Here is a 12001-nt window from a genome sequence, read left to right on the forward strand (position 1 = left end):
TTGGTTTCCCTAACATTTCTGCACTGTGCCTACATCAGAAAGCCTCTCTAATCCATCAGGCTCTAAGTTGAATTTCTCTATGAAGCTTGCATTCCCCAAAGCAATGTATCATCTTGCATGAAGTCTGGATTCCACTTAGGGGCCAAGAAAAGATCTTTGAATGAAAGACCAGCAGCCCTGGGCTCTGCTTCCTCCTCTGCCCCCAGAACTCTGTGATCTCAGGTGTGTTCATACCTGCCCTGCCTTGTGAAGGGATATTGTGGCTGGTGAAAGTGCATGCCTGGAAGCTTTGGTAACTATGAAGTGATCTTGTTTTGGTAACTATGAAGCATTTTAAAATACATATATAAGGGATTACTATTGTAATTTAAGGTAATCTCCAGATGAAACTCAAGTGTCTTTCTTATGCTCACGAAGGATGGAAACAAGGTGACATCCAACATTTGACATGTACTTGGGTAAGACGCTGTTCGAGAGGGGATGTTCATGTTTCTAGAATCTTCACATGGTTGGCGTGTGTGTTGTTATCGACAGACAGGGAGTGCTGTCATGTTATGAAACAGTTGTGTGTATGAGAGACAGAGAAAGAGAGAGACAGAGAAAGTGGTGTCTGGTCAGTGTGCCCATGTAGGCTGTCTCATGGGTCTCTGTGTGCAGTATCAGGTTTGTGATTCAGCTCTTACTGAGTTGAGAGACCTGGGATCCAGTTTGGTGGTCTTGAACAAGTACCTCAGACCTTTCTGAGCCTCGGTTTCCTAATTTTTTAAATAGTGGGTGGGGTGGTCGATTTCTAGGGTCTTTTCCAGCTGTCATGCTCAGCACCCAGCTTGAGTGTGGGAGGCTTCTACTACTGGTTTTACTGTCTAATTTGGTTTCTGGGTCTCTTGGTTCCTGTGTGTCAACCACTCTTTTCTGTTGACTCCCTACACGAGCTTCTGTACCTGAGTGGTTGCCCACACAGAGCTGGAATTTGGCTTTTTGGAATTGTCTCTCACTCACTGGAAATGCAGGAAGCTTGAGCATGAAACTCACTCATAAAAAAAAAAAAAAAAAACCTGAAAAAAACACACACACACATGCAAAAAACCACAGGGCCTATCGGCTTGTCGTCATCAAGCAGACTAGAATAGTGCAGAAAACTCTAGGCAGAGAGGAAATGAACTAGAGAGAAGGGGGAACAGACAGCTGAGAAGAGAGAGGAGAGAAAAAGGGCAGGAGTGGAAGGGGAGAGCCGCAGCCCAGGAGCCCGAGATGGTTGGAGGATGGAAGAAGTGTCTGTGAAGCAGGGCTTCCTGTATCTTCAGCAGCAGCAGACTTTCGGAAAGGTAGGAGTGAGGCTGGGCAGGGGCTGGCCATTAGGGCTGGGGTTGGGGGGAAGCTGCTAGAAATTCCTAGGGTGGAAAGGGAGTTCAATGTTCCAGGATCATCTAGGACTATGTGGTCCACCAAGTTAGACTAAGAGCTCAACCCAGGAAGGGCTCTTTCCCTACCAGACGCCTGCCTTCCAAACCAGGCCCCAAACCAGTCCCCAAAGTGTGTTCACTGAGGGCCGTTTGCCCTCGGTGGGGGGAGGGGGTGAAGGAAGAAGGGTGCTGACTTAATCTCTTGCCCTCCTGCTCCGTGTTGACTTCTCATGGAGACAATTTGGAAGGAAACAGAAGGGACAGCTGGGGCACCGTTTGGGATGACAGCGGAGGTTTCTTCCCTCTTTCCTACCCCAGTGGGTGTTTGGCTGGTGTTAAGCTTCGGCTAGGGCCTCTGGGAGCTGGAGCCCCAGTGTGTCCAACTTCCTTGGGGCCCCAGTGTGTCCAACCTCCTCCTTCCCTGGCCTTCTGGAATGAGGAAGTTCTCTTCCCTCAGCTGATCCACAGCAGGTCACCCCTCTCTCTCTCTCTCCCCCTCTCCCTCCCTCAGCCCAAGCTGTCAAGTAGTGAGACAGAAGGGGTCAGGGGTGTGGAGAGAGGTTCCTGGAGAGAGGGCCTTCTTCAGGACCTCAGCCAGAATGAGAACAATGAGTCTCTAGCCTGGCCCTCATGTCACCCTCCTCACTGTCCTCTGGGCTTCGGCCATGGACAGGCCTTTCTTCTCTAGTCTGGTCTCTGCTGGGGCTGGGCCTGCTGACCTTCCTGTGGTCTGCATCGGTGTGGCTCATTGCTGTACTGCTTTCTGCCTCTAGCAAATCTCTGTTCATCCTCGCAGGCCTCTTTCTTGGTTGCTTGTGGCTGGTTGCCAATTTTCTAATTCCTGTGGTCCCTGTTGTCTTCTTAGCCTCCCTGGATCTTCTGTGATCTTTACCCCTCTCTCCCCGTCTCTGCGGGGCTGTTCTAGTCCCTCTCCCATGGTCCTTCTTCTCCCCTTTGATCACCATCTCTCCATCTCTCACCTCCTGTGCCTCTGGGCTCAGAAATGGCGCCGGTTTGGGGCCATGCTGTATGCAGGGTCAGGCTGCACCTTGGCCCGGCTGGAGCTCCAGGAGGGCCTGGAGAAGTCACGGCGGGGAGAGGCTGCCCGGAGGATCATCCGCCTCAGTGACTGCCTGCGTGTGGCTGAGGCCAGCACAGAGGCCAGCAGCCCCCGGGACACCAGTGCCTTCTTCCTGGAGACGAAGGAGCGCCTCTACCTTCTGGCGGCCCCCACTGCAGAGCATGGGGACTGGATGCAGGCCATCTGCCTCCTGGCCTTCCCCGTGAGTTGGGGATGGGGCCCAGATAGTTCCTGTGGGTGGGTGTTAGAGTCAAAGTCAGGGTGCTGGGGCACTTCCTGGGGAACCCCAATTCAGGGTGCACACAGGGCCAGCAGGCTGGGTGTGCCCAGGCCAGAGGTGGGCCTTGGGATTGGTGATGGTGTGAGAACTGTGTCCTCCTCCCCAGGGGCAGAGGAAAGAGCTCTCGGGTCTGGCAGGGAAGAGCAGCCAGCCCTGCATGGAGGAAAACGAGCTATACAGCAGCGCGGCTGCAGGTGAGGGGCTGCCCTCTGCTCTTGGGGTACCCTCCTGGGGCATGGTGGGAGGAGGTGTGGGCCGGCAGCTGCGTCTTCCTGCTTTGTGGTTGCCCCCAGCCCCAGCCAGCTCCCTTATTGCCTCTCTCTGCCCCTCGCTTGCTTCCGCTGTGGCCCAAGGTGGGGGAGTCCACCTCAGTGTCACTTTTGGCTCACCCCATCTCACTTGGTCCCTGCTGGTAGGAGAGGGCAAGGCTGAGGGGCCCAGGTAAGGCTGTCACTTTCGAATCCTCTCTCGCTGGGGCCCGAGCCATTGTCTGGGGAAAGAATTGCTTTCTTTCTGGGCGTAGCTGTGCACAGTGTCCTGTGGTGAGGGAGCTTTTTGCTGGCAAGGCAGTCCCTATTCTTGCTGTCTCTGACCTCTGCGTTGGGGATGTGTGGGGAGCTGGTGGACACAGGAGAAGCTGTTCATCTGCCTTCCATGTAAACGCCACCCACGGAGGGCACTGGTTGGCGTCTGCAGTGGGAGGGCAGGGCTGGGCTTCACCTGTAGCTGCAATAGTAGGGACTGGGGAAGCAGCTGGCTAGGGGTGAGAGATGGGGTGGAGAAGACAGGCTGTGGATCTGGCAACAGCAGCAGGAAGGATGTGGGCACTGGGTTGGGGTGGATGTGGCTAGGGCATGATGTCTCCTAGGGGAGGAGTTGGAGATACCCGGTGTCCTGGGGAGTGTGACCTGGTACAGAGCAGCTGAGCCTTCAACATCCAGGCAGGGGTCAAGGCTACATGGGTAGTACTTTTCTGGAACAGGGCAGGGTTGAGGTGGGCCAGCTGTTTCCCACTAACAGCCTTCTCCTTTTCTCTCCTCTCCTCCACAGTGGTCCCCTGCAAGGAATTTACTGTGATCATAAGACCCACAGAAGCCAGTGAGAGGTGCCAGCTCCAAGGATCCTATACCCTCCGCGCTGGGGAGAGCACCCTGGAGCTGTGGGGTGGGCCTGAGCCAGGCACCCAGCTATACAACTGGCCCTACAGATTCCTCCGGCGCTTTGGGCGGGACAAAGTGAGTCAGGAGCTGAAGCGGGACAGGTGGGGAGAAAGGATGAGCTATGAAAGGAGAGAGATGGTCAAGGAGAGGCAGAGGGGACCGTCAAAGGAAGAGAGAATCGGTGTGAGGAGGAGGAGGAGGAAGGAAAGGAGGTAGAAGCCAGAGGGCTGAGGAGCAGCCGATGTTTCACAAGGACGAGCTGCTGCAGATTCCAAGCTCCGTGCTCGGTGATGGGAGGAAGGAGGGGGAGGAAGGGAGAGGAGAGGGAAGTCTTTTCTGGAAAGGAAAAAACTTGGAGGCAGGGAGGGATGAGAAGAGACAGTTTCTGGTGGAGGAAAGCTGGAGGTAGAGGGTTTATGGCTGGGGTGGTGTCTGGGAAAAGCAGCTCTGCCTTGTGGCCAGGCCAACAGCCTCCCTTTTCACTTTGGCCCAGGTGACCTTTTCGTTTGAGGCAGGCCGGCGCTGTGTTTCTGGAGAGGGCAGCTTTGAGTTCGAAACCCGGCAGGCCAATGAGATCTTCTTGGCCCTGGAAGAGGCTATCTCTGCCCAGAAGAATGCTGTCCCTCGTGGGCTCCAGCCCAAGCCAGCCACAGCCCCTGTGGTGCTGCCCCGGCCGGAGAGCCCCTACTCCCGGCCCCATGACTCACTGCCACCACCTTCACCCACCACAATGGCACCCACCCCATGCCCTCGGGGTCTAGAGGGGGACTACGCAGTGCCCTTTGATGCAGTGGCCCGCTCCTTGGAGAAGAGCTTCAGGGGCATCCTGGCAGTCCCTCCCCAGCTCCCGGCTGACCCTCTGTATGACAGCATCCAGGAGCCCCTGCCCCCTCGGCCTGACCATATATATGATGAGCCTGAGGGGGTGGCTTCCCTGTCCCTGTATGACAGCCCACAGGAGCCCCAGCATGAGGCGTGGAGAAGGCAGGCCACAGCTGACGGGGACTCCAGCAGCCTCCAGCATATCCACCCAGCTGGGCAGGACTTCTCTGCCTCTGGCTGGCCGCAGGGAACCGAGTACGACAATGTCATACTTAAGAAAGGCCCCAAGTGACAGGAGATGCAGGCTATGTTGAAGTGCACACCAGGGAGGGGTTAGAGGCTGGGGCAGAGGGGGTAGGGAGCAGGCTCGCCTTGCCTTCGAGCTTCTGCGGGTGACTACTCTTGGCCACTGCATCTAAAGAACCTCCCTCTGCTCCTTCCGGAGCCCTGGGCTTCACCTGCCTTAGACTGGTCTAGGGCTCGTCCCTGCCAGGGCCTGCTGGGTGAGTCACTGTCCCAAAGCAGGAAGAGCCCTGGGGAGACCCGCCCTCCTCCTACTCTTTTTCTACTTCCTCCTCTTTCTTCCCTGGTCCTAGAGGGAACCTGGGGCATTTAGGACAGAGGACAAAGGATGTCAGAAAATTGCCCAGGTCCCTAGGCTAGTGCAGGCCTCCTGCCTGCTGATGTCCCCTCCAGGGGACAGCCCTGGTTCCAGACACCTGGGACGACTGCTGCTTTCCACAGGTTTTGGATTTCTCTGTGGCATTAAAACATTTCTGAAATATTTTTGTGTTGCACGAGTGCTGTGGGGGTGGGGATGGGACAACCACAACCCTCCAGTGACCAATGTTGAACACCTCCTCCCCCTGCTGCAGGTCCTCCCTGGGCCTGGGCTGGATCCTAAGCATCTGTCCACAGAATTGGAGGCCCATGGAAATCAGCGCTCCCTGGGAAAGCTGTTCGAGCATGTCTGCCCTTTGCCAGCATAGTGTCAACACCAGAAAAATCACTGGGGGAGCACGGGGGAGTGGTGAGAAAGCTGGGCTGCAAGAAAGGAAAGAACTGGAATGAATTGATCCTCTTACACACTGGGAATGGGACTGACTAGCTGCATGGCCCTGGGCCACTCCTTTCCCTTCCCTGAGACTTGCCCCCTTGTCTGTACAATGAGGGGCTGCCTCATGTGGATGCTGGGAACCTTTCTGGCTCTGCGATTCTCCATAGGCCCTTGGGGACCTGGTGCCCCCATACCCCATTTGCCCAAGGTCAGACTCCATGTCCTTGTTCTCTCTCCTCCCATCAAAGTCTGTGTCCATGGAAAGGGGTGTCCCCACATTTCTGATATCAGCCCAGTCAGTCCACATCATGGAGGCTGACTCCTGCCCTGGCCTCAGCGTGTGCCTGGCCCAGAAGAGGATGAGCTGAGGCACAGATGTCTGTCATGAGAGGGGATACAGGTGCCACAAGAGGTGACACGGGGCGCTGGGCTTCAGAGGGAACCAAGAAAGTCTTCATAACAAAGGTGGCGGGTTAGGTGGACCTTTAAGAGTGGGAAGGTATTTGGGGGAAGGTAAAGAGAGTGTGAAGAGAGCATCCTGAGAAGAAATAAGAGGGCAAGTGGAACTCTGGGGGGACACGCACATGTGTTCAGGAAGGCGTGTACGCTCAGGGCCAAGGGGACATGCAGCAGTCTAGTTGGGAAGGCAGATTCCGGCTGTGTAATGGGGGAATTTGTACCTAATTAGAGGGGAAGGAAGAATGACTTAAGGCTTTGAACAAGGAAACCCACAGGAGCTGAGCTTAGGGGCAATAACTCTGACAGCCCTGTGAAGGGTTATTGCTCTATTGTGAACTTGAGGGGGGATGGACTAGATTAGGGGATGAATTGAAAGGAAATTCATAAAGACTGAACTCAAGAGATGTCACAGAGCTAGCATTTGCAGCACTTGGAGTCATATGGAATGTGCAACACAGAGAAAGAGGGTTTCTAGAGAGCCTTGGGTTTTGAGAACAAGATGAAGTTGGTTTCTGACAAGCTGAGGTGTCAAGGGCTGTAGCATTTGCACCTAGAGGAGTCCTTGCACTGGAAAGAGGAGCCTCGTTTCAAATTTCCTGGAATGGCACTTGAGGTGACCATTCTGGATCATCCCAGCAGGGGGCAGTATTAGCTTGTGGAAAAGGCCACTGGGGGCTTAGCAGTTGCCAGGCTTGGGGGCTTGGCCCTAAAGGAAGGAATTTACTACCTGAAGGGCTTGGGGATGATGTGAAGAACCTGCCTTTCAGATCCTGTCCCTTTGGACTCTCAGAATCCTACTTGGAGATGCATGGACCCTGCCTTCAAGAGGTGTGGGGTCCTGAGCTGAAAATTGCCCCTTTCCTCCCGTCCATCCCCTTCCAGATCCAGGGACTTCTGAGTCTTCCAACCCAGCCCCGGCTTTGCCTCATAAGGGGAAGTGGTCAATTGGGGCCCTCGGGAAAGGTGGGGTGAGGGCTGGTAGGCAGGGGAAGTAGAGCATTTGGGGAAGTTGGCAGGGGTAACGAAAATCCTTGACACCATTGTTGAGTAAACACTGACCATACCATCAGGGTCCCTCTCAGAACACGTGATCCAGCGGGGATAGGGGGTCATCCTGCAGAGAGCTGTGTCTGTGTCACCACAGCCAGCCTCGACTGCATACTATCTCCTACAATAGGCTCATCATTCCTTTGTCCAATAAATGCTGCAGAGCATCTCCCATGCCCCAGTCCCACCCAGGAGCTGGGGTGCCACAGGGAGCAATGCAGACACCCTACCCCTCCATGGAGCCCACAGTGCAGAGTGGGTGTGCAGGGGAGGTTTACTGAATGGATTAATGAAGGGGTTAGCTTGAAGGATTGACCTCCTCAAACAGAAACAGAAGTGAAGCCCTTCCTGAAGTGTTTCTGTACCACTCAGGCTGTCAAGCAGCAAATTCATAGTTAAGGAAACAGACCAGCCTCGAAAGATACAGGGCAATGTAAGACCAAGTGACAGTTCCATGGAGACAGTTTCTCTTGTCTCCAGGGTCTGCTTCTTGGTAGTGGTTGATACCATGAGAAGCTTTGGTGTGACTAGGACATGTATCGACCGGTTTTATGTGCTAATTATTATGCAGAGAGGACATCAGGGCAGGTAATTACGGCATCATGATGGGCACGCAGCATAGAGATGTGCACACAGATTCATAGACTGCGGATGTGCACACACAAACATACTTTATCATTCTTCCTGTTTCTTTTCTTCTCTGTCTCTCTTGCCTCCCTTTGTATTTTCTTTTCCCAGAGCGTATAAGTGGTGTGTGTGTGTGTGTGTGTGTGTGTGTGTGTGTGTGTGTGTGTGTGTGTGTGTGTATGCACACCTGTGGTCCACCACATATGCTTGCTCACGGGCTTACGTTGGGGCTGGCCAGGGCCCCCAGTGAATTCCCAGCATGGAGCTTCAGAACATATAAAGACCCAGACTGCTTGGGCCTCTCTGCTGGCTCAGGCTCCTCCCTGATGACTCCACTCAAGCTGTTGCTGCCACCACCTTTCATCCACGATGCTAACCAGCCTCCTGCCTCCTGGGCGCTGATTCAATTAGCTAAGGTGCCCACCTCCTGCAAGGGCCATTTATAACATCAATGGAGGCAGCTGGCGACCTCAAGGCAGGGCGGGGCTGGGAAGCAAGGGGGTTGGTCAGGGAGCTGGGAGGAGGAGGTAGAAGAATGAGAGATCTGGGAGGGGGTATCTGGTCCAATTAGGAATCAGGCTGGCTTCCCACAGCAGGCGCTGTACATCACCACCTGCCTCCAATCCTCAACTCCCAGGTGGGTCTGATGCTGGTCAGCACAGAGCAGAGCTCATCAATCTCCAGGCTCTGGCCAGGACTGCCTCTCTCCTCTGACTCCCTACCACCCTTGAAGCCCTCTTCTTGACACTAGGTCCTAGATCCTGGTAGAGGCAGGAGAGGGAGTGGACGTGGGGGGCACCGGGCTCTGATGGATTTGTGGTGAAGCTGGAGTCAGCGCTGGGCTAAGTAATCTGGGACCTACACGCCAGGGTCTGATTAGGTGTGCTTCCAGCTATCTGATGAGACAGGGGTGAGAGGAGGTGGAGTGAGAAGTGTGCCTGAGGGGGCAGCAGCGATTAGGACAATAAGAATGTCCCTGGATTTGTACAGCATTTCACTGTCTATAAACTGCTTTGGGGGCAGGCGAGTGTCCTCAGGCATGCTGGCTGTCGCTTGACTATCTGGGTTCAAATCCGGATACTGCTCCTTGCTAGCTGTGTGTCTTTGGGCATGTGCGTCTGTTTCCACATGTTCAAAACGAAGATGATGATAATGTGCTTCTCAGAGGCTTGTGGTGAAGATGCATTGAGTGAATAAAGAGAAGCTCCTAGAAGGTGCCTGGCACGCACAGAGCTCCAGTATTATCCATGACCTCATTTTACCTCCCAATAGCTCCATGAGGCAGGCGGGGCAAGACATCCCATTTACCAACCAGGCAATGGAGGCGTAGAGAAGCAGAGTCCCTTCTTATATGGAGAGTGAACATAGGCTTTGCAGAGGTGGAAGGACTTGGTGGGAAGGAGAGGTAGAATTTTGATAGGAAGAAAGAAAAGCAGAAGAGTAATCTAGGAGAGGCAAAGAGAGAAACCATTGGCCTTTCAGCAGCTGGCGGGGAGACGGGTACATAGCTGGAGCAAATTTGCACACTTGTACAGAGCAGAGCTCGCGTGGGCTGTTATGCCCAGGAATGGGAGAGCTTGGAAAAGAAGCTGCTTCATAAACTAGAAGACCTTTGGCTTGAGCCAAGGCTGGAGAACAGGCAGCCACAGGGGAGATTTTCTCCTTTCATCTGAGCTGCTGCGTGCACTCACAGCCTGGCGGCTGGCACATTGGGGCACAGAGGCGGGCTCCTTGCTGGGTAGGAGTGCCTGCTTGCCAAGGGGTGTGATCGATGCAGACTCCTGGGGCCACTGTCCTGCAGCCAGCAAGAGGAGCTCTGGGAATATCAGCAGTTCTGAGAGGAGGAAGCTGGGGAGGAAGTGGGCAAAAGGAGCCAAGAGAACAGTCTGAAGGAGGTCTTCCATCTCTCCCACCAGACTTCAACTGTTCAAAGGGTAGGATTCATTCTTTGCCTAATTCATCATTATATTCCCGACATATAACCCAATGCCTGGCACAAGGTAGTCACAAATGACGATTTCTTGACTGAAAGAATAAGCAAAACTCAATTTGCTTGGGGAGGACATAGGTGTTTTCCAATGTGTAATGAGTTTTGGGTCTCTGGAGGACCCCCCATTCAGAAACTTCTCCCCCACTGATGCTGATAATCCCACTATTTGCATTTGTGGCCCACTCTGCCCTCTCCTTGCAGGCCTCTTCCTAAATACAAAAGCCCTGGGGTGGGGTCACTGGAGGGGCTAATCCTTGGAGTAAATGGGGTCCTCAGGGCCCCTAGGGAGGGGCTGAAGGTGAGAATGTCCCTGACCAGAGCCTGGAGTTAGGGGCTGTGGGTGCTGTGCCTCCAATGTACCCTAAACACCTGGCAGCCAGGCCTGCAGATGGAAGGGCACGTACAGGACCATGGGCACAGGCACGTTTCCCCCTGTTGATGCCCATCTCTCTGTGCCCACCTCCTCCCCTCAGCCCCACTCCTGCACAGGCCAGGGCCCACCTTACCACTGAGCTTTCAAGGAACAAGATGTCTGAACCAGAAGAGGACTTAGCTACATTCCAGCCTAAGTCCTTATTTTCCACTTAAGGAAACTGAGGCCAAATTAATGTTTTTATCCCTCCCAGAAGTGTTTACATTTTATGAGAATTTGTTTTCAGTTGTGCTTGATGAAAAGGACAAAAATCACTCATGTTGAGGCTTTCTACATTCACAGGGAGATCATTCTGACCTTTTGTGCAGATGGGGAGGGGCAAAAGGAAAGGGGATTCCTGGTCCCCCTACTCTCCCTTCCTGCAAGGGCTGTTGTCCTGAGCAAGGGCTTCTCCCCCTCTTGAACCCCAGCACTGCGAGTCCCTGAGCAGATGCCTGGGGGAGAGCGAGGCTCAGGTAAATTAAGGGCAGCTGATGCCGAGGCTGTGCATTTCCTGCTGGTCACCTCTCGATCCATCCTGGAAGAAAAGCTGTGTGGACCTATTCCCTATCCCTTTTCCTCTGATAACTACTCCCCATGTGGTCTTTGATCCTAATCCCTGAGGGGCGGGTTGCAGCGGCCAGATCCTGGCTTGATTCCTGCTTCCACCTACAGACAGGGACGACTTGGTCTATGAGTGTGTAATGGGGAATGCAGGCTCGGGCTGATGGAGAGGGAATGGGAGGGGAAACCTCAAGAGGTGGCTGCTTGTGAGAAGCAGAGTGGTTACTGTAGCCAGTGTCCAGGGCTGCCAAGCTGCCTGGGAGGTTAGTTTGTCCAAACCTGGGGGTTTTGCCTGAAAAGTATTAGCTGAGAGGGAGTGGGAACCTGGCCCACTCTGGGGAGGAGGTGGGGCAGGAGCATAGGTTGAATGGCTCAGGGGAGCATGGCCAGCCAGGGTACTCAGGGGCTTTAGCGGCTAAGGCCAGGCAGGCTGGAGATGAGCCCCGTGGGAAGTAAGAACGCACTCAGAGCCAGACGTCCAGGGTCTGGGCTCTCTTGGACACTCGAGTCAAACCGACCTGCCAAGCTCAGCAAACCCAGTCTGTACCTACAACAGAGACTGGGCCAGTTCCCGGTGGGACATTCAGACTCCCAGCCTTTTTGTCAGACCTTCCTGACAGCTAACCTGTGCTCTCCAGGGTCCTGACTTCTGGCGTGGCTGGCCCAGCACAAGGACACAAAACAGAGCTGCCTCTTGAAAAAACAGGCCCCTTTGATTCCTTTGATGGTGAAGGCAGGCGAGACCAGCATAGTCCTGTGCCTCTATCTCTGCGTGTCTGTGAGGAGGGACGATAGGGGATGCTAGACAGGGGACTAGTGTAGGAGCTCTAATCCCCCTCTGCCACAAACTGGATGTGGGATGTTGGGTAAGTCTCTCCCCCTCCCTAGGCCTCATTTTCTTCCATCTGCAAAATGGCAGTCCTGGATCAGAAAACCTTCAAAGTCCACACTAACTATGGTCCTTTGTTTGGGGGAAGTTTCCAGGATAGCAAGGCAGCAGAAATGACTTTACCAAGAGGGAATATGGAAAATATAGGTTGAAAGTTTTAATTTAAACATATAGTGGGGCCCACTGCTGGGATTCAGACATGTCTGGAGA

The 12001-nt window shown here is 54.1% G+C and overlaps 1 protein-coding gene across 2 annotated transcripts; it reads left to right on the plus strand.

The window, feature by feature from the left end:
- Nucleotides 1–1253: 1253 nt before the first annotated feature.
- On the plus strand, nt 1254–5045 carry DOK2 (docking protein 2). Of its 2 annotated transcripts, XM_063088075.1 has the most exons (5): nt 1254–1325; nt 2405–2686; nt 2871–2958; nt 3815–3999; nt 4418–5045. In XM_063088075.1, exons 1-5 carry the CDS (start codon nt 1263–1265, stop codon nt 5036–5038), a joined length of 1239 nt encoding a protein of 412 aa, XP_062944145.1. In that variant the 5' UTR covers nt 1254–1262; the 3' UTR covers nt 5039–5045. The 2 variants fall into 2 exon arrangements, with proteins under 2 accessions (XP_062944145.1, XP_062944146.1); XM_063088076.1 differs by lacking the exon at nt 2405–2686 and having other exon boundaries at nt 1263–1325.
- The last annotated feature ends 6956 nt before the right edge of the window (nt 5046–12001 follow it).

Source organism: Cynocephalus volans, chromosome 2 (assembly GCF_027409185.1).
Source record: "Cynocephalus volans isolate mCynVol1 chromosome 2, mCynVol1.pri, whole genome shotgun sequence".
Classification (NCBI taxonomy): Eukaryota; Metazoa; Chordata; class Mammalia; order Dermoptera; family Cynocephalidae; genus Cynocephalus; species Cynocephalus volans.

Bases quoted from the DNA above. Each gene is read 5' to 3' on its own strand.
- DOK2 (XM_063088075.1), top strand. From the start codon at position 1,263: ATGGAAGAAGTGTCTGTGAAGCAGGGCTTCCTGTATCTTCAGCAGCAG. The intron at 1,326-2,404 runs GTAGGAGTGAGG...CTCTGGGCTCAG, and splicing joins AGCAGCAGACTTTCGGAAAG to AAATGGCGCCGGTTTGGGGC. The intron at 2,959-3,814 runs GTGAGGGGCTGC...TCTCCTCCACAG, and splicing joins ATACAGCAGCGCGGCTGCAG to TGGTCCCCTGCAAGGAATTT.